A 26,983-nucleotide genomic window follows, 5' to 3' on the forward strand; every position below is an offset into this window, starting at 1 on the left:
CCGGCCCGGCCGCCCGAGCAGGCCGCGCGCGGGCCGCCGGGCCCGAGGCCGGAGCCATGGGCGAGACCAAGATCATCTACCACCTGGACGGGCAGGAGACGCCGTACCTGGTGAAACTGCCGCTGCCCGCCGAGCGCGTCACCTTGGCGGACTTTAAGGGCGTTCTGCAGCGACCCAGCTACAAGTTCTTCTTCAAGTCTATGGACGACGACTTCGGGTGAGGATGGCCCCCGCCCCGCCTCCGGGGAGCCCCGGCCCCTCTGCCTTCTATCTAGGTCCCGACGCGGCCAGTTTGGACTTCCCTCGCTAGGCTGGCTTCTAGCCCCACTCTGGCTTCTAGAGGGCGACTGGGCCCATTCGGACCCCCCTTGGCTTTTTGGGGGGCTGGAGTTACAGCTCTTCTGGGGACTCCCCCTTGGCCTCTTGAGGGGGGACCTTGGTCTCTCTAGTTTAGGGGGACATCCAGTTCCCCAAGAGCAATCAGAGTTCCTGCAAGCCAAGCCCCTCACCTTCTCAGAGACCAGTGGCCACATAGACACACACCCCCAATACCCAATTCCAGAGCGTGTCCCCAACCCTCCTCCTGCCGGGGTAACCACCTTTTTAGCATAAACTTGGGGTGTTTGGCAGTCGGCCTTGGCCCTCATCTTTTTAGCTCCCCAACTCAGAGCCATATTTGGAGTACCCTGCATCTGAGGGCTATGCTGGGGGACTTTGAACTGGGGGGAGGGGACTTGGAGGGTGCTCAGACCAGCCTGGAAGCTAGGGTCTACAGACCTGGTGTTTACTTAGCTGTCTCCCCTCTCCCTTGGGGGCTCTTCGGGACGTTGTCAAGGGAGCAGAGCGCCTGGCCCCTGAGGAGGAGTCTTCACTGACCCAGGTGCCACTCTCCCCTCAGCATTGGCGCCGTTTTCCTCTAGATGGTGGCCAAGGGGAGACGTGGGGAAGAGTCTCTGGGTGTTCTTCCCCTCCCGGCGGGGTCTTCCCTCTACCCAACTCGGGCGGAGTTTGGAAGCAGCTCCTTCCCCTTTAAGAGGGGATGGAATGTTGAAGCCGGAAGGTTCTGTAGCAGCTGGCCTGGGAGGGGGAGCCTGGTTGATCCCCTCACCCCTCCCCAACTCCCAGGGGACTGGGGGATGGGGAGGCCCCCACACTAACTGGGCGCTGGGCCTGGAGGCTGTGGGGAAGGCCTCACTGGGCCTTTCAGGCCTGAAGGCCACCTCCCCAGCTCTAGCCCAGGGCTTGCACTGCTCTTTGGAGCTGAGACCCCAGAGCTAAGTGAGGGGAGACATTCTTCTCCCTGGTGTTTGTCAGCCTGGCTTCTCTCCCAGGCCCCAGGCCCTCCTAGCCCCAGGAAGCAAGCACCTTCTATCTGCTGCCTGGCATGTTTTGTTGTCACCTTCCACCCTGGAACTATGTGTGAAAGTGCTTTGTCCAGTGGGGAGTGCTATCTATATTCTGACTATTCTTGTTTCTGTTGTTCCGCCCCTGGGTCAGGGTACTCCTGGTGGGTGATGATTGTCTGGCTTCAGTCCAGAGGCAGACAACCCTGATTGGAAGATTCTGAAGAGGGATCGATCTTGAAGGGGTGGGGGGTGACTTGAAGAGGGGATGGATGCCTTGGCTTGGCAAGAGAAGAATGGGGTTAGAGGGGACCAAGATACTGCCTCAGGATATGGGATGGGGGGAAATCAGCCATAGTCCAGTGTGCTGGGGCCCACCATGGGGACAGATGCTTTGAGGGACTAGAGTAGGCCTGTGTCTCCACCCCCCACTTATCCCTGGGCACACTCACTGGGTCTTGCCGTTGCCTCCTAAGCCTAGACCTCTTTGGGCTGCCTCCCACTCTCCCAAGGCTGCGGTTGAGCCCGGCCTTATGCTGCAGTCATAAGAGGGGGCCCCTATTACATCTGCTCACTGTTTACTTAATATTTTTCTTTAAATCAACCATCAGTCCATTCTTTTTCTCACCTCGACCCAATCAGTAATATGAAATCACTGGTCTGATTTTTTATTTATATTTCTGTCTAAAATATGTTAAAAATAAATATTTAACTGTTGAACTAAGCCACGTTTATTCATGTACCACCTGAAGCCATCTTGTATATATCAGTGGTACTTGAACTACCCTTTACAAAATATCAGAGTTGACCATTTTAGCTGGGTTGAGAACAATGTGCTAAAAATGAAGTGGAGAAGATTGATTCTGTTTTTATCCCCAGAAGGAAAAATGAATAGGAGACCTAGTAGGGCTATCTTGTCACAGAGGTCTAATAGCGGAGGAGTGTATATATATTTCATTTATTTAACAAACTCTTTTTATGGTGCTTACAGTGTGCAAGGCACTGATTTAAATGCTTTTTAATCTTTGCTCATTTAATCCTCATAACAGCCCTGTGAAATAAGGAGTACTATCCCAGTGTACAAATGAGGAAACTAAAGTACAGAAAGTTTAAGTAACTTGCCCGAGGTCACACGGATAGTAAGTGGCAGAGCTTGATTCGACATCAGGAACCTGGCTCCAAAGTCTAAAGCCTTTTTTTTTTTTTTTTTTCCTTTTTGTCTTTTTTTACTGACCGGTAACGGAATCGCAACCCGCAGTGTCGCGCCCGTACCGGGGACCGGCAATGGAATAGCAACCCTCGGTGTTGCAGCCAGTGAGCGGGAACCGGTCTCCACATGGGATCCGAACCCTCAGCGGGAGCGCCGCCGCGCTCCCAAGCAGCGTACTCTCCAGTGCGCCACCGGGCTGGCCCCAAAGTCTAAAGCCTTAATTGTAGTTGTTATTATTATCATCATTTTGCAGATGGCATCCTCTCCAAGGGAGGTGGTAAACATTAGTAAGCTATAGAGGTGATAAAGCCACCGCTGATCCACAAAAGGAGGGCCAGGTGGAAGCTGGCAACCCTGACTGACTGAAAGGGAAAGTAGGTCAGAGGAGGAAGGCTCACTGTAGACTCACCCTCTGAGGTTCTGGTTGTGAGGCCTGAGGACTTCCCAAGCCCCATCTGGTCTCCAGAAGTACTTGTCAAGCTCAGGGTAGGCTCAGCCATCTTAAATTATTTGAGAAATGGAGAAAGGATAAACATTTCAGCACTGAGAAGATGGTAGATAGAAGAATAAGGTATTCTCTGCTAGTCTGCCTTGAGCTGTGGAAGGGGGCAACATGGCAAGTTGGACCACTATGTTGCTCCTCCCTTCATGTCACACACTGACCTCCCTCTGGACCTTCTGCCCAGAGCACTCTTCTTCCCCTGTCTCCTCTAAGTTCAAATTCTCCTGTCCTCTAGGTTGAGCTTCTTCGTGAGAACTATTGTGGCACTTTATCCTCTTTGTCCTTACATCCCTACGCAGCTCCTAACTAGGACTGACACCTAAGTAACACTCAGCAGACATATATCCACTGAACACATCTGCTGCTGTTACAGCTCTGACCACTTTCCACTTGAAATACATTTACACGAACTACCCACTGGACTGTAACCTCTCTGAAAAAAAGGCTGGCTCCAGACCTAATGCTTTACAAGGTCTATATCATGGCAAACACAGGACATAAAACCCACTGGGCTTTCGACAGAAGCTTTTTAATTGGATGCATGATGAATGATGAGCAGATTCTTTTGGTCCCTGCCCTTCAGGAACTTACACCTAGTTAGAAAAAGAGTGTGTCTATACTGGCCAGCCACCCCCCACCCCCCAAAAAAAAGTGTTTGTAGAAAGAATGCCAAACATACTTTGAGACTGTGGATCCTGCTAAAAAATTAACAAACTTAGTAACTAGCTTTTATGATATTCCTAGACCATGCCAGGCATTTAAGAATCCCATTTACCAGGATGAGACAAAACCTTGGAAAAGTTAAGGAACTTCTCTAGATTAGGAGGGCTAGTAAGTGGTAGAATTGGAATATGAACCCATTATTTGTCTGATTCTACTTGGAGTATGTGTATGTGTGTGCGTGTGTGTAAATGCTATGGAACCCTGAGCCATTCGGCTCCACGGTGGGAGGGTAAGGCCTGTCTGAAGTCCCCAAGGCTGCCGAAGATCAGCTGATTTTTGTGAGTCAGCAGAGCCTTGGCGACCTGTCAGTGACCCCCAGAAAGAGGAAACATCTGTAGTGTGGAGCAGTGTGGTGGGGCCTGCTAGGGAGGGGGAGTGGGGATTCAGCAGCGGATTCCCACCACAGGGAGACCCTCTCCAAAGCAGATCATAGAGCACATGCCATGTGGCCCACACATCCCCTTTTCCTATGAGTCGCAGTTCCCAAGGAGAGCTGCAAGCTTGGGGTACCATGTGGCCAGACTGGCTGGTGGGTCTGAGCTGCCTCTATGTCTTTTCTTTCCAGCCTATTTTGCCTGTAGGCTTTCTGCCATGGTGTACTTGAGCAGGATGATTTGAGCTGCTTTCTTAGAGTCACTGTGGGATTGGAAATGGTGGAGGAGCTAGAGCTAGATGGGAGGGAAGAAGTCGGGCTCGGCCTGCGTACTTGGCTGTGAGTCCAAGAATGTGAGCATCACAAAGAGCCAAGCACGTTCCTGGCCCTGGGCAGAAGCTGCTCTAAGAGCAAGGGAGGATTAGGCTTCCCAGCCTCCTTCCTTGCTGTTCTTTTTCTCTGCTCAGAACTCCAGTCATGTGTCTTGCTCTTACCCCTGGTCAGGTCTTCCCAGTCTGTACTGGGTGTTTGAGAGTCTAACAATCCTCAAAGTTTTCCATTCCCTCCCTTGGCCCCAGTCCGTAACTGGTGTCTGACTTCTTGCCTTACCGCATTCCCCAGGCCAAACTACATGCCCATGACCACATCCCAACCCCCTCATGCCTCACGGCACTGTCCCACCACTACCTATCCTCCACACAGACCCTCATTACCTCTGTCATTGTGCAGTAAACAATGTGAAACAGTGGAAAGGGTATAGGTTTTGGAGTCATACTAGCCTGGGGTTGAATTCCAGCTCTGATACCTACTAGTTCTGTGACCTTGGATGAGTTACTGAATGTTTCTCAGTTTCCTTACTCATGAAATGAGGATCATATTGTCTACCTAATGAGGCTGGTGTGAACATTATATGTTGTAATTATAGGGAGATAAGATAGTATGATAGGTTAAAAACTATAGACTTTAGAGTCGGAATGACCAGAATTGAAATCCCAGCTCTTCACTTCCTAGTGTTGTGAGTTTAGGTGAATTACTGAACCTACTGAGCTTAGTTTCCCCATCTGTACCTACTTTATGGCATTGTCGTATTAAATGAAATGATACACAGTACTTAGCATAGGGCTTGGCCCATAATACATGCTCGATAAAAGAATACAACCATTACTGTTAATTATCATAATGTCACATGCGGGATGTCCAGTAAATGTTTTCTCTCCTTCTCTTTCCTCATTTCCTTAAATTCCTTATCCACACCTCCTAGAACAATGTCAGGATTCCCAGTTGAGAAGGGAAGGACAATAATAATTGTGTGCTTTTTCCTAATTTCCAGCCCAGGAAAGTCATATTGGCGGTGGGTAAAGCACTCAGGAGATTCTAGGGAATGGCTTGAGGGACAGTGATTTCAGTTGTAATTTGCGATCACCTGGTGACTGAGAGGGTACTCCAGGAAGGCCTAGGCAGGCTGGTGTCTCCCAGGTAGTGCTAAAGTACTGTCCCTGGGTTACTCCCATCCCTGCTCCCATTTGAACAGTCTTGTATTGATGATTTGATTCCCAGCTTAGGGAGGAGGAGCCCCTGAGAGTTGGGACTGGGGGGACCCTCCAATTTCCACCCCAGAAAGTTCTCTCTGACATTTCTCTTTCCCTGCAGAGTGGTGAAGGAGGAGATCTCAGATGACAATGCCAAGCTACCCTGCTTTAACGGCCGGGTGGTGTCCTGGGTAAGGAGACCTCAGCCTTCCATCCTCCTGCATCCTTGTGCTCGGCTGGAGGGAGGAAAGGCATCTCTGAGATTATAGCTGGTGGTTTTATGTTTCAATATCTGAATCTTCTTTTACTTTTCTTTTCTTTTCTTTCTTTTTTTTTTTAAAGATGACCAGTAAGGGGATCTTAACCCTTGACTTGGTGTTGTCAGCACCATGCTCACCCAGTGAGCTAACTGGCCATCCCTATATGGGATCCGAACCCATGGCCTTGGTGTTATCAGCACCGCACTCTCCCAAGTGAGCCACAGGCTGGCCCCTTCTTTTACTTTTCCAACTGAACTGTTTATCATCCCAGATTCTATAGCCTTAATGAAAAGTGGGATAGCGGTGGGAAGGGGGAAAAGGGAGAGACAGAAACACACAGTGGAGACAATAATGTCTCCTATGCACCTTGAGACACTGCCTCAAGTTCCCTTCTGTCACCTACTGTTCTCTGCCTTGGACCTTGGACCACTGACCCTTGTTCTTTGCCCCTACTCCACTTCACCAACCCATGCCTCCAACTACCCCATCAAGCCAGCCATTGGGTCCACTCTGCATCTCAGCTGCCCTTGCGTAGTCCTGTCTCTTCTCCTTTGATGTTTTCTGCCTTATTCTCCCCAGGCTTTCATGCCCTGCTAGAGCCAGCTATCCCCTTTCTCCCTGGTGACCCCTGTAACATAGTACCCACTCATTTTCTCCTCATCAGCTAGTGTCAGCTGAGGGCTCGCACCCAGAGCCAGCCCCCTTCTGTGCTGACAACCCATCAGAGTTGCCACCGCCTATGGAGCGCACAGGAGGCATCGGGGATTCCCGACCGCCATCCTTCCAGTGAGTGTGAACTGAGGGTGGGGAGGGACCATGGGGGAGGGCCACACCAGCTCAGCCCAGGGCTGGGGGAGGGAGCCCCCAGCCTTCCCCCTCCTCCGTAAGTGTTCTCTTCTCTGCAGCCCTCATGCTGGTGGGGGCAGCCAGGAGAACCTGGACAATGACACAGAGACAGACTCCTTGGTGTCTGCACAGCGAGAGCGGCCACGCCGAAGGGATGGCCCAGAGCATGGTGTGTCTTCCCTGTACGGGAATGCCTCCCCCCGCCCCATACCATCCCCATAGCTTCCACCCAGCTACCCCCTCTTTTCCCTACTTCCTGGGCTTGGGATATGCCTGGCCCTCTCTCCTCCCTTTTCTCTTGCATTGGGCACGGGGCTAACCCAGCTGCCTCCATCCCCTACAGCAACCCGGCTAAATGGAACTGCAAAGGGGGAGCGGCGGCGAGAGCCAGGGGGTTATGATAGCTCATCCACACTTATGAGCAGCGAGCTGGAGACCACCAGCTTCTTTGACTCAGATGAGGATGACTCCACCAGCAGGTGGGGCTTTAGTTTCATGGGTACTGTGGGGCCCCTGAGGAGCCCTGAACCCTGAGGATACTGGGCCCTTGGGAGGGATGAGGACTTTGTGTTGGGGACCTGGGCCCTGCAGTGCCTCTCATGGGGCAGGGCTGGGCCAGCCCGGTGGGGAACGACTGTGGGCCCCACAGGTTCAGCAGCTCCACAGAACAGAGCAGCGCCTCACGCCTGATGAGAAGACATAAGCGGCGGCGGAGGAAGCAGAAGGTTTCTCGGATTGAGCGGGTATGGGGCCCGGAATGCTAGGTTTGGGTGGGGGAAGATTGTGAGCCCTTCCCAGGCAGGGCCAAGGCTTGTTCTTCTTAGATCCCTTCCACCTGGCTCAGTGTTTACAACCTTAGAGGAGGGGGAGGAGGTACTTAGAGCTCACCTTGAGGAGGAGCCAGGTGGGAGCAGTGAGTTCCTGCCACTCCTACGTGCTGCTCAGGACCTCTGTCTATTCCAGTCCTCGTCCTTCAGCAGCATCACGGACTCCACCATGTCACTCAACATCATCACAGTTACTCTCAACATGGGTGAGTCTGGTGAAACAACACTACTGAGCACCTACTACATGCCATACACTGGGCAGACTTGAGGAGTTCAGAGAGGCACAGATACGTTCTCTGCTCTCAAGGAACTCTTTCATAAATACCAACTGATACATATCCTGATCATTTCAGTATCTCATGATCAGGGCTGTGAAAGAGATAAGCACAAGGAGTGGTAGAAGCAAAAGATGGTATCAGGGAAGGCTCCCATGATTTCTGAGTGCTCCACTCATTCCCATCTTCAGCCATTGCATCCTTGCTCTGATTTCTGACTTAGGTACTCTCTTTAGAAGACAGCTAGATGTAGGGGGCTGGCAAGTTAGCTCAGTTAGTTAGAGCATGTTGCTGATAACACCAAGGTCCAGGGTTTGATCCCTCTACCAGCCAGTTGCCAAAAAAATTTTAAAAAAGAAGACAGCTAGATGTAGTAAAAAGAGCCCAACTTTGGAATTTAAATCTGAGTTTGAATTCTGGCTCTGCCACTTACTGCCTTAGAAAAGTCATTTAGGGGCCGGCCCGGTGGCGCACTGCTATAGTACGCCGCTTGGGAAGCGCGGCGGCGCTCCCGCCGAGGGTTCGGATCCCACATACAGACCGGTTCCCGCTCACTGGCTGAGCGAGGCGCGGGAGCGACGCCGAGGGTTGCGATCCCGTTGCTGGTCCCGGTCCGGTACGGGGGCGACCCTGAGGGTTGCGATCTGTTGCCGGACACGGAAAAAGACAAAAAAAAGGAAAAAAAAAAAAAAAAAGATAAGTCATTTAAATTCTCTGAACCTCAGTTGACTGTTCTGTAAAATGGGACTAAGAGTCGCTGCCTCACAACCAGCAAAGATAAAATGAAAGCATGGTTATGCATGCTGAACGCAGTGCCTGACTCAGGTTTAGTACATGTCAGTTCTTGTCCCTTTCCACTCTTTTCTAATAAGGGGCTAGGAATTTGGGAAAAAACCGTGCTCCCCCATCAAGGTCTTAAATTACTTCCTGTAGAAAAGTATAACTTCTTGGGCATCTCCATTGTCGGCCAAAGCAATGAACGTGGTGACGGAGGCATCTACATTGGCTCTATCATGAAGGGTGGGGCCGTGGCTGCTGATGGACGCATTGAGCCAGGAGATATGCTGTTACAGGTATCATTGCCCACCCTGGATGGTGGTGTAGATAGGGAGTGGGAGGTGTCCCTACCTTCTATACCCTGTTCATTTAGAGGTCCATTCTTGGTGGGAGGAAGACCCTCTGTCCCACCAAACTCAGCTCCCGTTCTCCCATCCCCAACACAGCTGCTTATCCACTCCTGATCCTCTTTCACAGGTAAACGAGATCAATTTTGAGAACATGAGTAATGACGATGCAGTCCGGGTACTGCGGGAGATTGTGCACAAACCGGGGTATGGATGGAATGGAGCATTGGGGAGGAGGGGACAGGCATTTCTGGCTGTCAGGCAAGGAGCTTGGTCTGTCCTCCACACATCATACCCTCACTAGGACACCCTTGTTTTCAGGCCCATCACCTTGACTGTAGCCAAGTGCTGGGACCCAAGTCCACGTGGTTGCTTCACATTGCCCAGGAGTAAGTGGATGGGGGACTCAGCCCTAAAGCTGGTGCTTGGCATACGTGCACCCTCTTTCCTTTCTTCTTTGTCTTCCTGAATCCCCATACCTCTCCTGTTGGGCCCAGCAGTGGAAAGGGTGGGCAGCACGTGACCCATCATCCTCCCTGCAGGCGAGCCCATCCGGCCCATTGACCCTGCGGCCTGGGTCTCCCACACTGCGGCCATGACGGGTACCTTCCCTGCCTACGGCATGAGCCCCTCCCTGAGCACCATCACCTCCACCAGCTCCTCCATCACCAGCTCCATCCCTGACACAGAACGTGAGTGTCCATCCCTGTCCCCTGGGCCCAGCAGACAGGGCCAGGTGGGAGGGATTGATGAGGGCCCACATGGAGATTCTTGCCTGAGCATCAGAGAGGGCCAGAGAGGGGACTCAATTCATTGCAGCAACTGCAACTTCCCCCAGTGGCCACTCCCTCACCAAACAGTTTTCCTTCTGAACCTGTATTGAGCACCTCAGGAGCCTCAGTTTCCTCTCATAAAATGGGACTAACAGTCTACAGTTCACCAGGTTCCTGTGGGTTTAATGAGAGGATATAAGTGAGGCATTATCACAGTGCGTGGCATAAAGTAAGGACTCTATAAGTTGCTGTCATCCCTGTATTGGTCAGCTGCCAAAAAAAAAAAAGTCTGCCATTTTTTTATTATCATAATATGCACATTATACATTGTGCTAATAAGCACCTTCATTTACATTATTTAATTCTTTTTTCAAATATCCACGTAAGTAGGTATTAAAATCTCCATTTTTACAGAGGGGGAAACTGAGTATCCAAGAAGTCAGTAATTTGCCCAGCACTGGTTCCATAATGATGGTAGAGCTGGAATGTAAACTGTCTACCTAACTCCAAATCTCCTTCTGCCTCACCACTCTGCCTCTCACCCCCAGGCCTAGATGACTTCCACCTGTCCATCCACAGTGACATGGCCGCTATAGTAAAAGCTATGGCCTCCCCTGAATCAGGGCTGGAGGTTCGCGATCGCATGTGGCTCAAGATTACCATCCCCAACGCTTTCATCGGTGAGAGAGCCCCATGGTGGGATGAAAGCTGGTGGGGAGTGATGGGGCAGGGCAGGGAGGAGGGCGGCAAGAACTCCCTCGGGTCACTCCTTTGAGCTGGTACCTCATAGCTTCTGTGAGGCCAGATAAGCCAAGTTAGGTGGGCCTCCTAGTCAACTGGTAGCCTTGCCCCCAGGCTCAGACGTGGTGGACTGGTTGTACCACAATGTGGAAGGCTTCACTGACCGGAGGGAGGCCCGCAAGTATGCCAGCAACCTGCTGAAAGCTGGCTTTATCCGCCACACTGTCAACAAGATCACCTTCTCTGAGCAGTGCTACTACATCTTCGGCGACCTCTGCGGCAGTACGTGCCTCCCCTACCTTGTCTCCATCTCCTGGCTCAAAGTGGGGAGGTGTCCAGGGTTGTGGCAGCAGACTCCAGGGAACCTGGGTGGTGGGGTGGGGCAGCAAAGCTGGGGGCCGAGTTCAAGGCCTGAGAGTTCTGTAGTAGAAGCAGAGTCCAGTCTAGCCTCTTTACTTGCCCTGCATCTCCCTCTTGGGCCTGGCATTGTCTAAGTGCCTGCTCTGTGCCTGGCACCGTGCTGGTTGTTTCTAAAGCATCAATCTTCACTATCTCCTTAGAGGCCCAGCTCAGGGGGATGCTGACAGAGCAGGCCTTTTCCTTCTGACTGGTCAAGGTCTCCTCAGCTGGGAGTGTGGCAAAGGGAAGCATTGGGGGCCTAGGTAGCCCCAGGAACACACAGTCACTCCCCTTAGGACAACAGCCCAGAGGTCAAAGTGGTCATCTCTTTGGCCATGAGCCAAGGTGAGCCACTGCTTCCCTCCACCACCCTGCCCCCATGCTAGCTGCTGGCCTCTTGACAGGTTGATGGCTTGGCTGGCAGGCTCCACAGGCTGCCTCAGAGCCCCGTCTCCTGACTGCTGCCTGGGAAGACTGGGCTGGCTCACCTTAGGGCTTGGAGGAAGGTCTCGTCTGCATCGGGCAAGTGGCTGCTAGGGCAATTACAGCTCTCTCAGAGCTCTGGGACCTGGTGCAGATGGCGTGTGAGCAAGGGGTGTCCCAGGCAGGTAATCAGTCCTAGTGGCCCTTATATTCCCTTCACGGTAGTTCCAACATTGGTGGAGGCAGCCTTGCCCTTAAGGAGTGTACAATTTCCCAGGGGAGCCAGAGTCATGAAATAAGTAACGTTAATAGAGTGAGACAGTGCTGTGAAGAGCCCAGCCTGGCTGGAAATGTGGTGGAGAGCACAGAAGAGGCCCCTAATTTGTTCTCTCTTTCCCCTTCCCACCCCACTCCCACCCTCTCCAGCAGCTTGAGGAAATGTAGTCAGAGCTAAGAGCTTTCTACATGAAGAGGCCCTGAAAGGCCCTAGGCTCATTCTGGACTTGCAATGGGTATATTTTTTAGTTCTAAGTTTAGGGCAGGGCAAAATTTTACCTAAATTTCTCGAAACTGCTCCCCACTCCTAACCAATAACTTCATCTGAAAAGGTAAGGAGAAAGTAAACTCTTAGCTTCTGTTCTGGCTACAGTTTAGGTTGACCTCAGGCTGGTCATTTAACCTCTCTGGACTTCACTTTTTTCATCTGGAAAAAATGTGACAAATGACTTCTTCATAGGATTGCGGTAACATTTGCAAGAGGTGAAGTGTTTTGTATTGTGCCTAATGAATTATAGGTATGTGGTCCCTGATGGCTGTCTGGTATTCCAGCCCTCCACGTTCCCCAGCCTCCCACTCTGAGTGAATAGAAGAGAGAAAGGCCACACAAGAGTTTTGCCCCTCCTTCCAGCCTGCTGAGGAGGGAAGAGAAAGTGCCAAAACCTTGGCATAGGCCTCCAATGGACTGGCTTGGGTGTCAGGATTTAATGAGAATCTGAAATGACGATCAGGACCATCCTGAGGAAGGTCTCCCTGGGGCTGTCTCTGGTAGTGGCAGGGGGGGTCTGCAGAAGGTGTGAGCTCCCTGCCTGTGCTTTTTTCCAATTATGGCCAGAAACTACCACTGTTGCTGTCATCCAAAGCCCACCCACCTGACCTAGGGGGAGCCTCCCTCCCATTCCAGAAGTGTGGGGTGGGATAGACCCAGCTCACCCAGCCCTCCTCTCCACAGACATGGCCAACTTGTCCCTCCATGACCACGACGGCTCCAGCGGCGCCTCTGACCAGGACACCCTGGCTCCTTTGCCGCACCCAGGAGCCGCCCCTTGGCCCATGGCTTTCCCTTACCAGTACCCACCACCCCCGCACCCCTACAACCCACACCCGGGCTTCCCAGAGCTGGGCTACAGCTACGGTGGAGGCAGTGCCAGCAGTCAGCACAGTGAAGGTAAGGTGGAGGGAGACCCCAGGCAAGCTTTAGGCTTCCTTCTTAAGCTCTGAGCATCCCACATTCTGGCCCTGCTTGTCCCCCGCAGGCAGTCGGAGCAGTGGCTCCAACCGTAGCGGCAGCGATCGGAGGAAGGAGAAGGACCCAAAGGCCGGGGACTCCAAGTCAGGTGGCAGCGGCAGTGAGTCGGACCACACTACACGCAGCAGCCTGCGGGGGCCACGTGAGCGGGCGCCCAGCGAACGCTCGGGCCCAGCAGCCAGCGAGCACAGCCACCGCAGTCACCACTCGCTGGCCAGCAGCCTGCGCAGCCACCACACACACCCGAGCTACGGCCCTCCAGGAGTGCCCCCTCTCTATGGCCCCCCCATGCTGATGATGCCCCCACCTCCTGCGGCCATGGGGCCCCCAGGAGCCCCTCCGGGCCGCGACCTGGCCTCTGTGCCCCCCGAACTGACCGCCAGCAGACAGTCCTTCCGCATGGCCATGGGAAACCCCAGTGAGTTCTTTGTGGATGTGATGTGAGCAGGGCCCTTCCCCCACTTCCATCCCACACCCTCTCCGGGCCACTGAGTCCCTCTCTCCATCCGTCCGTCTTTTTTATTTTGGTACCTGAAAGGGAAATAAATGGAACTAAATCCAGGCACGCTAACTGCTCGCTGGGCTCAGCGAGGGCGGGGTGCATCTACCAATCGGCTCTGCAGCCCCTAACCCGCCTCTGACCTCCGTTTGTTCCCTCTGCCCACTAACTGCTGCCAGGACTTCCCAGGATCCTTCACCTCCTGGGACCGGACTTGCTGGTGCTGCCCCTTACTTCTGTCCGCCCCACCCACTTTTAGGAGCTGACCCCAGCCATAACCTTGGGGGCATGCTCACCTCCTTATTTATCCCCTCCTTCTGCCCCCTCAGTTGCTTTTCACCATTCATTCTGCTACATCATCCCTCTATTAACCCCACCTCTTCAGGCATGTGTGCAAATCTCTTGACTTTGCCCCACAGTACTGACACCAAAAAAAATTTGCTTCACCTGCCTTCCTAACTGTTCCCCTGCCTGCTGCCTCAGTCCTGCACCTTAGCTGTAGTCACCTCCAGTGGCCATCCATGCTATCCCTCCCTGTGCCCAGCAGGGATCAGAAGCCTGGAGGGCCCTCTCGGTTGCTTGAGTGGCTAGTGGCTTCCAGGGAGCATCTCTTACTCTACTCCCACCCCATGGCTGCCTTGCATGCTGGTTCCTTCAGACCCCTAACCCTACTAACCAGTGGGCTCATCTCACCTCCCAGCCTGAAACATTTCTTTTCTTTCTTTTTTCCTCCCCCAATTTACCCTGGGCCTGGAGCAGCCAAGAATTTCGGGCTGTTTGACTTTCTGTGAGCCCCCAGCGAGGGGAGGCCCAGCCTCCGAGGAGACCAGGAACCCTGCTTCAGCAGCCCCTCAGGGCTTCCCAAGGATGTCCAGCCCCCACACCCACACTTCAACATATTGAGTCACTAGGCTTCTGGGAAGGGACCCCAGCTTTCTTTACCCATTCATGGGAGACTCTTCTTTCCAGAAAGAGTATTCTCTCTCTCTCTCTCTCTCTCTCTCTCTCTCTCACGCATGCACTCACGCATGCATGCACGCGCGCGCGCCTATGTGAGTTCACTTAAGACTCAGGGCTAGTCCCTGCCCAGAGGGCTGGACCCTCTGTCCCAGTCAACTCCCAGGTTGTGAGGTTGGGCCCCTGACTTTCCCCTTCCTCATGGCCTTCAAGCCTCCCACACATTTCCCCAGCATCTTCCTACCTGGATAAAGCCCATAAGCTGGGTCTTAGGCTGGGCTCAGCAGAGGACTCCCCAGGTGACTGACAGGTCATTCTCACCACCCTCCACGTGACACACCCTTCCCTGTGTTTACATCCACTATGACACCCCAGAGCAAGGACATAGGAGCCTACAGGCCAATTGAGTTTGGGCAGAAGGAATTCTGGGCCTTCTAGACAGACTTCCAAGCCCCAGGTTTTCTTTTTCTTTTTTTTTTTTGGTGGCTGTCAAGTACAGAGATCTGAACCCTTGACCTTGGTGTTACAACACCACACTCTAACCAATTGAGCCAAGCAGCCAGGCTCAAGTGCCAGGTTTTCTTTTTTTTTTTTTTAGCTTATTCTCCACTGTAAACAAATCATGACTTTCTCTTTAAGCCTCTGCTATGAATACTCCTGGCTTCCCTAAGCTCCCATATTTTCAGGGCTGGAGTGTCAAGAGTGAGATGAAGTCCTTAGGGTCCAGGCTTTGGGGTGAACTGAGGTAGGGGCATTTTGGCATTCACTCATTTAACAAATACTTCCTGAGGTTTTAGTGAGCAGAAGGCTGTGTGGAAAGTGTGACTGTGTAGTCTTGCCTGCTTTCTGGGAGCTTTGAGTTTGCTCCCAATCCAGGCCATGGCTTCTTCTAGCCACCACTACAGGGTTGTCTCCTGTACTGTCTGGTTCTGCCTTGTCCATCTCTCTTGAGAATTTCTCCACTATTGTTTATGCCTTCAGTGTCAGTGCTTTCCTTGTTCCATCTTTGGTCCACTTCTCTTTCCTCTCTATTTATTCCCAAAATGATGTCATCCATCCTGATGTCCTCAATTGCCACTGATATGCTGGTGATTCTCAGATATATAGCTTCAACTCCAACTTCCCCCAGTCTTTAGATCTGTATTTTTATTACTCTCTGGACATCTCCATGGACATGTCCATATGGACTCAGCTCATGTCCCCAACCCAAGTGTGTTCCTCCTGAATTGTAATCCTGGCTACCTTCATCACAATCTACGTAGGCTTACCAGCTAGAAATATTTATGGGCTTAAATTCCTTCTTCCCATATCTTACTAGTCATCATATCCATTCCACTCTGAAAAATCTTTCTTGCATTTGGCCCTTCCTCTCCCCTCTGTCTCTACTTTAATTCACCAGAGCAAGGGTTTTGGAGTCAGGTTATTCTGGGTTTGAATTCCAGCTCTGCTATTTTGGTTGCGTGATAGAGTTATTTAACCTCTCTGAGCCTCAGTTCCGTCGTATGTAAAATGATAATAATACCTACCTCACAGGGTTGTTGTGAGGATTTAAGTTAGATATTGTACGAAAAGTGCCTAGCACAGTGCCTGGCACACAGTAGAGTAGGTGCTCAATAAATGGTAGCTATTATTATTATTATCATTATCATTATTACTATTTACTCTAAATTAGTAGTTTAAGGTATGTTGGGAAGATAAAGCTTTTGTGAAGATAGGAGTGAAGCCTTAAGTGCTGGTTCAAGGATTAGAAGTGCCTGTTTTAAGTGCAAGGATTTCAGTTACTTAATGGCTTAATGACTGTGAACACGGTTTGAGGGAGGCCAGATCTTTGTCCTGCCATATCCTGGTTTCTGGTAGGAGGCTGCTAGGGACAGTAAGGTTTGCAACCAGGTTTGCTCTTTCTTGCCATTCCTTCCTTCCATGACTGGCTCAGTCCCTCGCAGGGAAGGCAGCAAGGTATCTCTGCCTACACAAAAGAGCCAACACATTTTTTCAGATCCTGCAAGAATCAGGCAAGCCTTTCAAGTTTGAGTTTCCTTCCTTTCAAATTTCAAGTTTCCTTCTCAGGTTGGATGTGAAGATTAATTCTGTTCATCAGAAAGTGGATTTCAAATCCCATGTCCAACTAAATTCAACTCGCCAACGGTTTTCTAAGCAATGTATGTGCCTGTCACTAGAAGGCACACACAGTCACATATGTATAGCTGAGGAGAACATGGGCACATTCATGGAAAACTTTAGCTGGCCCTGAGGAGGAGCTCACAGTCATGGGCACATTCGTGAAAAGCTTTAGCTAGTTTCTTCCAAGTATTTGCCTCCTCCCTCCTTCCCCTTTCCTTGAGTTTTGAACCCTGGTCAAAGGTTTATGTGTGGAACAAATATATGAGAAAAACTTAGGAAAACCAGAGGTGGTGATAGAAACCAGTAAATTCAGCACAGACACTTCTACTGCCAAGTCGTATGTTTGTGTGTAGAGTGAGGACAGCCAGTACTCGGACTCTGGAGACGGAAAAGACCTATAGCAATCCAAGGCTTAACAGATGGGCTTCAACGAATGACATTAATCCTCCGAGGCTCTTCAAAACGCTGAAATAGGAACAGAAAGGATTGCAGAGACTACAATTCCCAGAATGCCCAGTGAGGATGACAAAGTGGGTGGAGTGGCGTATACTGGGATGTGTGTGCCGGGTAGGGCGGGGTAAGACCACGCCTATCCAGCAGTGGGGCGGTTTCTCTAAGAGAGTCGGTAGTTGTAGTTTAGCTAAACCTAGGGAGCTTAAAATTGTAAGCGAGCAGGCCGAGGGGCCTGCCGGGATTTGTAGTCTACATGCGGGATGGGGGGGTGGGCGCGCACGCGCAGCTGACGCCGGGGCGGGGCCGCGGCACTGCGGTGAAAGCCGAGGCAGCGGGCAGGCGAGCGGGGTGCGGGCGGACATCTTGGGATCCGGAGAGTGTCTGGGCCGGCAAAGCAGGGGTCCACGGACACCAGGTGAGCTGGGGATCTGGACGTGTGGGGGGGGGGACGCCGCGGGTCTCCTGTCCCGCCGCCCAGCGTTGCCTTTCCCTGCACGACGCTGGGCGGAAAGCTGCCCACGCTCGGGAGTGGCCTCAGCCTTCAGACCCGGGAGGGAGCTGACGGTGGGGCGGGGGCGCCCGGGGCGCGGTTGCAGGACAGGCGGAGAACGGTGCCCTCCACCTGACCCTTCTGGCGCCTCCCGGGAGAGGGAGACGTACTGAAATCCTCCCAGAGCAGGTACGCCATGCGGCGCCCCCCTCCCTAGGGTCGTGACAACCCCCTTAACCACCGCCTCCGCGCCAGGGCAATTTTCCCACCTCCTAGGACAGTGACACCCCCTTGTGCCGCTTCCTTGGACTGTGACAGGTCTCTTAGCGTGCAGCACCCCTTCCTCTCAGTTCAGTGACACCCCGCGGCTCTTCTTTCTCAGACCTATGATAGTCCCCGCACCCAGTGGCACCATCTTTTCCCGTGAAGTCCTCCTCCCCAGGGCGAAAAGCCCACTACGCTCTCATGCCTGCAACTGAACTCCAAAGCAGGCTGCATCTCCCCAGCTTTCCTTTATTCACCATTGTCAATTTCCCCGCCGGTTTTTCCTCCTCAAAGCACTGACCTTTTCCATGCCGGAAACTCCTTCCTGTAGGTGCCCCCACCAGCCCTGTTTGCTGCCATGGGCTCACCTGAGTTCACTGCCTGGCTGTTGCTGCCAGTCTTTTCCCTTAACTAAATATTCCATCTCTGGCTGGGGCCCCCACCTCTGTTTGTCTGGTGCCCTGAGCTAACTACCACTTGATACCTGTGGACTTGGTTCTTTGCCCAGGGCTCTCCTCCATATTGCATTTCCTCTCCCAGCCTCTTTGGGAGGGAGGGATGGGATGCATCTACCGCCTTGGGAGACCTCTCGCTGGTCTGGGAGACTGACAGCCACAGTAAAATGCTTTATTTTCCAGTTTAGAAAAGTCTGCTAAACTGCCTCTGTGAAATTAATACTAACGTTAATCCAGGAACTCCAGAACCCAATTAACCCCTTTCTCTTCTCAAGTGGTCTAAATTTGACCCAAGTAATTTGCATAATTCAGGCATTCTGACATCCCTGCCCCTTGCTTATAGGTACTCAGACCAGAAGTGAGTGACTCTATAGGTCTGGAATCACAATTTCAGCTGGATTTTCTTAATTTTATGAAGCTACACCACCCCCCACCCCCTTCCTGCCCCCATTCTTATTTTTATTGCACTCCAGAGCTTCTTGAAAGAGGGATAGTCAGAAATAACTGTAGTCAGTGCTTGGGTCATTGACGTATAGTCTGCCTCTGCTGAGACCTTTCTTCTCTGCTCTTTTGCCTGCTTATCTGACTGCCTGGGGGAGGCTGAAGCCACATTCCCAAGTCCATGTCAGGGCCTAAGGCCTCCCTTCTCTCTTCCTCTTCCCATCCTGCACACCCTTTCCTGGAATGTTTAGACTTCTGTGAGTTAAAGAGCCAGGGGTTCAGGCCCTGCTGCCTTCTCAGAAGGGTAGTGGAGCCTGAGAAACTGGGTGATGTAAAGGTTGTGCCTGGGGGCCCCAGACCTGAACCAACTGGAATAATTCCTACTGCCATTCCTGCAGCCGCAGGCAGGCCTTCTCAGTGACTCATGGCTGGAGCCTGAGTGAGAGTCTGCACAGGAGGGGGGCGAACTCAGCTTTGTGAGGAGGGGGCGGGGGCTACTCTCTGGCTCAGCCCCAGAAGAGGGAGGGTCAAATGGCCTTAGAATCCTAGGCCTAAATCTCTCTGTTTCTGCTATCCAGTGTGGGGTAAACAGGAACTGGAGCCTGGCTGAAGGGAGGGGCATGCCTGGGAGGGCTGCAGGGTCACTTGCTGGAGGGTTGAGTCAGGAAAAAAGCTCGACAGTGACCTGCACAATCCCACAGAGGACGTTGGCAGGAGTTCTGAGGGCTTCTTTTACCCCTCCCCCTCCTAGGTCTGTTCTCAGAGCGATGGGCCACAGAGACTGAGCTGCCGCCATGATTGGAGGCTTATTCATCTATAATCACAAGGGGGAGGTGCTCATCTCCCGTGTCTACCGAGATGATATCGGGTGAGTCCCTTGGCTTAGCCAGCTGTGCCCCCTACCACCCCCCACCCCCACCCCCCCCGACTCCTAGCCTCAGCATGCAGGACCCACCACAGGCTTGACTTGGGCCAGGCCCACTGCTGGCTGCATCCTGGAAGCTCAGCTGTACAGCCCGGTTCCCATTAGGTCTGGTGGTGCTGGTTGCTAGGTGGGGCCTGTGGAATGGCTGGCTCCCACAGCCTTAGGAACTCCTGCCCTTCCTGCCCCTTGTTTCCCTTCATTACAGGCCTGGTTGCTGGAGATGGGTGCTTTTGCCCAGGCAGGTTGATTCCTCCTTTGAGGAGAAGGGAGATCTGTCTGTAGTGGGTGGAGTTAATGGCCAGGCTGGAGTTACTAATCCTTCTAAGTCTTGCTCTCAAAAGCCCTTCGCATGTTGAGAGCCTTCACTGGATCCTCTTGAAAGCCTCTTCAGACTGCCGAATCCTCTCCCGCTCCCTGACAAGTCAGGCTGCTGACTCAGCTGTTTTCAGTTCCTCTGGCCATTCCTGGAGCAGAGGTTGTAAGCTTGAGGCACTCTCCTGGTCATTGAGGGAAGGGAAGGGAGGCCAGGCTGCCCTTTCTGGTTTATCAGAGTAGACCCAGAACAGCTTTATGTCCTGGGTCCTTCACACCTTCACAAGGAACCACAGCCTTAGTTCTCATTCTGCCCCATGCTGCATGCCGCTGTTCTTTCCTGACTGAGGGGACCTATTCTAGCCTCGGTATCTCTAATGAGATTAGGCTCTGGCTGCTGCTGCCTTGTTTTTCTTCCTCAAACAGTTTGAGATTAATAGTCACAGAATGAGCCTGTTCCAGTGCCCCTAGTTGCTTGACTCCTGGCTGATGGGCTGGCCCTGGCCTGGCCTTTGTGGCTGTTTGTCCACTGGCTGGTGTTGTGGTATGAGCTAGCACTGTGATAAGACCCAGCCTGTCTGAAGCTGGCTGGCCACAACCCCCCCACCCCCATCCCTCCTGTCCTAGGTGGACCTGGGTAAGTCAAGGCCAGGTCACACACCGCCTTGCATGTCTTGTCTGCTTCCACCTCATGGTGTGTACTGCCCTCCCTGGTGTGTCATGTGTCTAACCCTCTCTCTCGTTGCTGTCACTCTCCTCTTCTTGCTGGCGTCATTTCTCTCATCCCATCTCATTGGCTGCCGTAGCAATAGGTAAGCGGCTTCTCAAGCTGCCGCCCAGGTACAGGTGGGTGGGGGGCCCTGCCCCCCATCATTGTTTTTCTTCATCATTTTTTATCCCCTGAACTTGCTCTGGAGTTGGATCCTGGACAAGAATGGGTGGCACAGTTCTATGGCCCCTTAATGCTTCTCCCCCAGTGGATTAGAGCCTTCTCTGAAGTCATGCTGGCTTTGTCTAACTTATGTGGGAATTGGCCTTCCCCACTGGTGGGATCGCTAGTGGGGGGACTGGAGAAGAAGAGTGTCTTTCTGTCCTGGGCCTGGAGGTTACTGGGAAGCTAGAGAGGTAGCAGCTGGAGTATAGCTGGGAAATTGAGGCCAGGCCTGGGAGTCAGGAACATACCTCACTAAACCTGATGAACCTCACTTTATTGAGGTTACATCCATCCTGCTGTCGTTGCCACTTCCCTATTATCATGGCCTTCAGACACCAAACCAGCTCAGGCCCTCCTCCCATTCCCCTTCTGGGAGTTATAAGAAGGGAACCACCCTAGTGCTTTAGGCATTGGTGTTAGAGTGCGTGTCAGACTCCAGCAGTGAAGAGCGTAGGGCTGTTAGCAGCTGTGGTTGATTTCCATCTGGTGAGGTTTGGTTGGGTGCTGAGCAGCCCCTGTGCACCCTTTTCCCTCAGGAGAAACGCAGTGGACGCCTTTCGGGTCAATGTTATTCACGCCCGGCAACAGGTGCGCAGCCCTGTCACCAACATCGCTCGCACCAGCTTCTTCCATGTTAAGCGGTCCAACATCTGGCTGGCAGCTGTCACCAAGCAGAATGTCAACGCTGCCATGGTCTTCGAATTCCTCTATAAGATGTGTGACGTAATGGCTGCCTACTTTGGCAAGATCAGTGAGGAGAACATCAAGAACAATTTTGTGCTCATATATGAGCTGCTGGATGGTGAGGCTGGTGGGGTGGTGGGCCTGGGGTGGGGATGACCTGACTTGGCCTGGCTTGGACGTGGGAGCAGATCTGAGGCCCCACTACATTCTGAACTTTCTTTCCTGAGTATTTGGTCTCTTGGGCTAGGATTTCTGTGCCCCTGAGAAGTCCAGTTCAAATCCAGACCTAAAGACTGCTCTGAAGTTGAACACAGAAATAGGCCAGCAGATAGGGGTAGGGAAGTTTTTGTCTTTCGGGGGCTAGGAACCTGACTCTGGAATTTGGTGGCTGGGCCTCCTGTATTCATTGTCTTTCCTTTGTGATTTGGGCCTTCACTGGCAGTCAATTCACTGACCGTCCTCCCAGCTCTCCATCTCAACAGCTGCTTCAGAGTCTGGGGAAGGATGAGATATTACAGGCTCCTTGGGGTGCACTGTTACCTCTGTTCCTCTGTAGGATGTGATTTAAGTATGTGTCTTTCCACCTTCCCAACATCTCTGTTTTCTAGAGAAAACTAGGGCTCAGGGCTTCTTGACCCCTCACCCATTGGCCATATGACTCTTCTGCGATTTCGCTATTTGAAACAAATCAAACATTTTTTTTTCTTATGAAGCACAAGTCACAGAATAAATGCTACAAAGCTGAACAACTTTGCTACAGATGATACCACATGGTCTTTAGGAGCTGTGCTGACCAGATGTGTCCAGGCCAGGGGAGGGATTGGAATGAAGGAGTCTTCAGCTTTGTCCAGAGGCTAATGGTTCCCTCGCTTTTGCAGAAATCCTGGACTTTGGCTATCCACAGAACTCTGAGACAGGCGCACTGAAAACCTTCATCACCCAGCAGGGCATCAAGAGTCAGGTACTCGGATTGTACAGACCACAGTCAAGGTGGAGCCCAACCTCCCTTCATCCCAGCTGGCCCGAGCTTTGTCTGAGCTGACTCATGAGCCTGCCTGTGACAGGAAGTGCTGGCTTGAGCCTCCTGCCATGATTGCAGGCCTATTTCACCCTGTTCAGCATCTCTGTTACTGGAAATACAGCTCAAGCAGTTTCCTTCTGCACTGGGGGAGAAGCGTGAGCAACTCTGGAGGCCTGGTATTCCTTGGGAGGAGAGAGCTTGGGCCCTCCTCCAGGATCCAAGTCTCATAGCCTTCTCTTCCTTCTTTTCTGCTTCCCCTGCTGCTTCCTGTGGGCACCTTGTTGGCCCTCGGCCTCCAGCATCAGGTAAGCTGTACCCTCAGCTTCCACCCTTGCAGCTTGCTCCATTTTCTCAAGCTCTTGCCCTGTGGGACTTGTCGGGGACAATGGGTTACAGGGTGCGGACTAGAAAGAAGCGTGGATGAGAGTAGAGAGGGGGTAGAGGCAGGATGATTGAAAGGAGAGAGGAGTGAGGCCATTGCTGTTTGCCTTTACCCCCCATGTAGACAAAAGAAGAACAGTCCCAGATCACCAGCCAGGTGACCGGGCAGATCGGCTGGCGGCGGGAGGGCATCAAGTATCGCCGGAATGAGCTCTTCCTGGATGTGCTGGAGAGTGTGAACCTACTCATGTCCCCACAGGGTGAGGGTCCTCTCATGGTGAAGCCAGAGGGGGACCAGGGTAGGATCCTGGGCCGAGCTGCCTGACTCAGATGCTCCTGTTTATCTCTTCTACCACTAGGGCAGGTGCTGAGTGCCCATGTGTCGGGTCGGGTGGTGATGAAGAGCTACCTGAGTGGCATGCCTGAGTGCAAGTTTGGGATGAATGACAAGATTGTCATTGAAAAGCAGGGGAAAGGCACAGCCGATGAAACAAGCAAGAGGTGCCTGAATTGGGAGTTGGTGGGAAAGGGTGGGCCTTGGAGAGCTCAGCGGGGCCTGATGAATCAGAAGTTCCTTCTGGACTTCATTTCCGCTGTAATTGCAAACTCTCTTCTCAAGGGTGTGCTTGGCTGATTGCTCTTGGCATCTGTGCAAAGAGAGATGAGGGGATTGTCCTCAGCCTACCGTCCTCAGAGAGCAAATCCCTTTGTTTGGTCCCCAGAACCGAGGCCTCTTCTGTACCTACTGATGGCCTCTGTCCAATGTGCCTGCAACACCTGAGTCCCAAGCAGCAGGGCTCTCAAGCAATGATGAGCTTGTAAAGCTCTCACTTGTCCTGAACTCTGCAGCAGGAAGCCCTGAATCAGAAAGCTGCATTCTGGCAGCTTTTCAAAGTCTGTGGTGTCAGCCTGGGATGGGTTGGTCTCCCAGACTGACACCTGCCACTCTCCTGTACCAATAGACCTCTTCTTCCCCTGCTTGCAGCGGTAAGCAATCAATTGCCATTGATGACTGCACCTTCCACCAGTGTGTGCGACTCAGCAAGTTTGACTCTGAACGCAGCATCAGCTTCATCCCACCAGATGGAGAGTTTGAGCTCATGAGGTGCCACGAGGGTGTGGAGGAGGCAGGGGGTGCTGCTGGCAAAGAAGGGGGGAGAGGGAGTGGGACAAGCTCTGCGGTGCCAACTCTGCCCCCCATCCCCAAAGGTATCGCACCACCAAGGACATCATCCTTCCTTTCCGAGTGATTCCGCTAGTGCGGGAAGTGGGACGCACCAAACTGGAGGTCAAGGTGGTCATTAAGTCCAACTTCAAACCCTCACTGCTGGCTCAGAAGATTGAGGTGAGAACAAGGAGCTTGGGGAGGATGAAGAACTTGTCTCCAGGAATAAAGGCAGCTGATGTCTGGGCTTGACAGAGCTCCTTATAGGTGTGTCACTTCTAGGTGAGGATCCCAACCCCACTGAACACGAGCGGGGTGCAGGTGATCTGCATGAAGGGGAAAGCCAAGTACAAGGCCAGTGAGAACGCCATCGTTTGGAAGTGAGTCTTTCCTTCATGAGGCCATAGTGTACCCTCTTATTAAGTTTCACCTTTCATCCTCTTGGTTGGGAGGCGGGGGTGCCTGTTTGCTTCTCTGGGGGCCTCTGCTTGTGCTGTCAGCCCTTACACCTGTGTGTGTATACACGCCTGCACTTGGATGTGTTTATTTTTCAAGATGCTTTAGCATTTCTCCACTTGCCCTTGTAATAGCTCTGTGAAGTAGTCAGAAATAGAGCAAAGGATAGCATGCTCATATCAAAGCAGAAACTGCAGCTCACAGTGCTAAAGGAGTAACAGACCCAAGGTTCCATAGCAAGTGGTCATCAGGGTCCTGACCACTCTTCCTTTTCCTCACACCACCTACAAGCTCCTAAGCTCTCTCCCTGCTTGAAATGGACAACCCCCCTTGAAACTCTTCCAAGCTACGGCAGGCACTTGCCGCCCATTGCCCCTTTGTTCCCAGGATCAAGCGTATGGCAGGCATGAAGGAATCGCAGATCAGCGCAGAGATTGAGCTTCTGCCCACCAACGACAAGAAGAAATGGGCTCGACCCCCCATTTCCATGAACTTTGAGGTATGGCAGAAATGGGCCCTAGAGCCATGGCAGGGTATGCTGGGAAAAATGTTAGAAATCACTCAGATCAACCTCTGCACCTAAGAAATGAGGAAACTGAGCCGTAGAAAGAGGAAGTGACTAATTCATAGACCCATTTCTTCCCCCCTTCAAACCTCTTAATACAAATTCCTGTTCACACTGAAAAAAATCTTTGATCTCTCTTGGCTTGTCATAAAACAATTCTTCTAAAAAAATTTAGATTGTTTGAATGCCAGGTAAGACAAAGTTTACTTACAGACAGGACAATGGGCTGACTTTGCTTTGTACAGATAAAACCTTTTCTTCACCTTCTTTTGTAAGTCCATAGTATTGAGCAGGATAGGCACATCCTAAGGCATCTCTTTGGTTGATGCCTCCTGCTGACTAAAGAAATTGATTCAAGTTAACACAGGCAGGGCATAACTTCAAACCCAAGTTGATTGCTAGTTACTCTTAGATATGCTTTCTTCTTTATAACCTCTTAGAGGGCTCCTAACCACCCCAGCTATTCAAACACTGTTGTAGAGATAAGGTAAGGCAGGGCTTCTGAACTTCCCAGTGGAGAGCAGCTGTGAGAGGAAAGCCACATTCCTAACTGGAGCTGTCCCTTGCCCAGGTGCCATTCGCGCCCTCTGGCCTCAAGGTGCGCTACTTGAAGGTGTTTGAACCGAAGCTGAACTACAGCGACCATGATGTCATCAAATGGGTGCGCTACATTGGCCGCAGTGGCATTTATGAAACCCGCTGCTAGCTGCCTCCAGGTAGCTAGCCCACCTCCCCACCCAACCTTCTCCACAGGTCTGGGTGCCTCCCAGCCGCCACCACACATCAGTGTCTCCTCCTCCCGCCTGCTTTGCTGCCTTCCCTTTGCACCAGCCCCTGAATCTAGGTCTGGACCAACTACATGACGAGTGGGACTGGTGGAGTAGTCCCTGGGCTCCCTTGGCAGGGTAGTTTCTGAGGTTCCTGCTCTTCCATCTGTCCTGGCCTAGTGCCAGACTCTGAGTTCTGTGACCAAAGCCAGGTGGGTCCCCTCTCCTCCACACCCTGTGGCCACACCTCTGGAGTGGAAGGGTTGGCTGCCCCTCACCTCAGAGCTCCCCCAAAGGCCAGTAACGAATCCCCAGCCCTCAATTCCTACTCTGCTTTGGGATAGTGTGAGCTTCATTTTGTACATGTGTGACTTTGTCCAGTTATTAAATCCAATAAACTCTAGAGTGGAGTTATTGGCTAAGTATTGAATCAAGAGCTACATGGGGAGGGGAACTGGTGCGACTGCTCTTCCCACATTTTCGCATGCTGGCTGCTTTAAGTAGATTTTCTATTCTGAATACTCTCAAGGTTCTTGTCTTGACTTGTCCTAATAGTTAGGCCCTTCCTGGGCCACCCAAGCCCTCATTCTCATGGTGTTGTCCCAGGTCTCCTGGCTCCTCTAGGAAGAAAACAGCCTCAAGGGTATGCCACCCTACCTGGCCCCAGGTAGATTCTTTCCCTAACTCACTTTTCAGCAGGTGTTTTTTTGTTTGTTTTGTTTTCTTCCTTTTTTCCTAAAAGATGACCAGTAAGGGGATCTTAACCCTTGATTTGGTGTTGTCAGCACCACACTCTCCTAAGTGAGCTATCTGGCCATCCCTACGTAGGGATCCAAACCTGCAGCCTTGGTGTTATCAGCACCACACTCTCACAAGTGAGCCACAGGCCGGCCCCTTCGGCAGTTGTTTTCTAATGAGTATAGATTAAGCAAGGTTAATATTTGGTTTTGCAGCCATCTGGAGAAACTGACCCCTTAATTCCATCTTTTTCCCATTTACCCAGGCTTCCCAAATCTTGGTGGGTAGGTGGTAAGGGGAAAGATTTGATTTTCCCCAGGCTTCTTTAAGTGAGCTATCTGGCCATCCCTACGTAGGGATCCAAACCTGCAGCCTTGGTGTTATCAGCACCACACTCTCACAAGTGAGCCACAGGCCGGCCCCTTCGGCAGTTGTTTTCTAATGAGTATAGATTAAGCAAGGTTAATATTTGGTTTTGCAGC

The 26,983-nt window shown here is 52.1% G+C and overlaps 2 protein-coding genes across 6 annotated transcripts; both read left to right on the plus strand.

Annotated features, from left to right (window-relative positions):
* The first annotated feature begins 6 nt into the window (after positions 1-6).
* DVL3 (dishevelled segment polarity protein 3) lies at positions 7-15,827 on the plus strand. 4 transcript variants are annotated; one of them, XM_008576990.1, is made up of 16 exons: positions 57-217; positions 5,802-5,871; positions 6,605-6,726; positions 6,846-6,955; positions 7,130-7,265; positions 7,406-7,529; positions 7,750-7,819; positions 8,822-8,961; positions 9,143-9,219; positions 9,334-9,401; positions 9,555-9,704; positions 10,334-10,465; positions 10,641-10,808; positions 12,577-12,792; positions 12,881-13,291; positions 14,132-15,827. In XM_008576990.1, exons 1-16 carry the CDS (start codon positions 57-59, stop codon positions 14,161-14,163), a joined length of 2,187 nt encoding a protein of 728 aa, XP_008575212.1. In that variant the 3' UTR covers positions 14,164-15,827. The 4 variants fall into 4 exon arrangements, with proteins under 4 accessions (XP_008575214.1, XP_008575212.1, XP_008575211.1 ...); XM_008576989.1 differs by having other exon boundaries at positions 7,436-7,529; positions 13,552-15,827; XM_008576992.1 differs by lacking the exon at positions 14,132-15,827 and having other exon boundaries at positions 7-217; positions 7,436-7,529; positions 12,881-13,435.
* Positions 15,828-17,201: 1,374 nt separating this feature from the next.
* Positions 17,202-26,173, plus strand: AP2M1 (adaptor-related protein complex 2, mu 1 subunit). Of its 2 annotated transcripts, XM_008576993.1 has the most exons (12): positions 17,202-17,318; positions 19,305-19,421; positions 21,261-21,526; positions 22,287-22,369; positions 22,729-22,734; positions 22,935-23,070; positions 23,170-23,311; positions 23,796-23,915; positions 24,020-24,155; positions 24,258-24,355; positions 24,819-24,930; positions 25,568-26,173. In XM_008576993.1, the coding sequence occupies exons 2-12, from the start codon at positions 19,348-19,350 to the stop codon at positions 25,700-25,702; spliced, it is 1,308 nt and encodes a 435-aa protein (XP_008575215.1). In that variant the 5' UTR covers positions 17,202-17,318; positions 19,305-19,347; the 3' UTR covers positions 25,703-26,173. The 2 variants fall into 2 exon arrangements, with proteins under 2 accessions (XP_008575215.1, XP_008575216.1); XM_008576994.1 differs by lacking the exon at positions 22,729-22,734 and having other exon boundaries at positions 17,210-17,318.
* Positions 26,174-26,983: the final 810 nt, after the last annotated feature.

Source organism: Galeopterus variegatus, unplaced genomic scaffold, assembly GCF_000696425.1.
Source record: "Galeopterus variegatus unplaced genomic scaffold, G_variegatus-3.0.2 Scaffold1438, whole genome shotgun sequence".
NCBI lineage: Eukaryota > Metazoa > Chordata > Mammalia > Dermoptera > Cynocephalidae > Galeopterus > Galeopterus variegatus.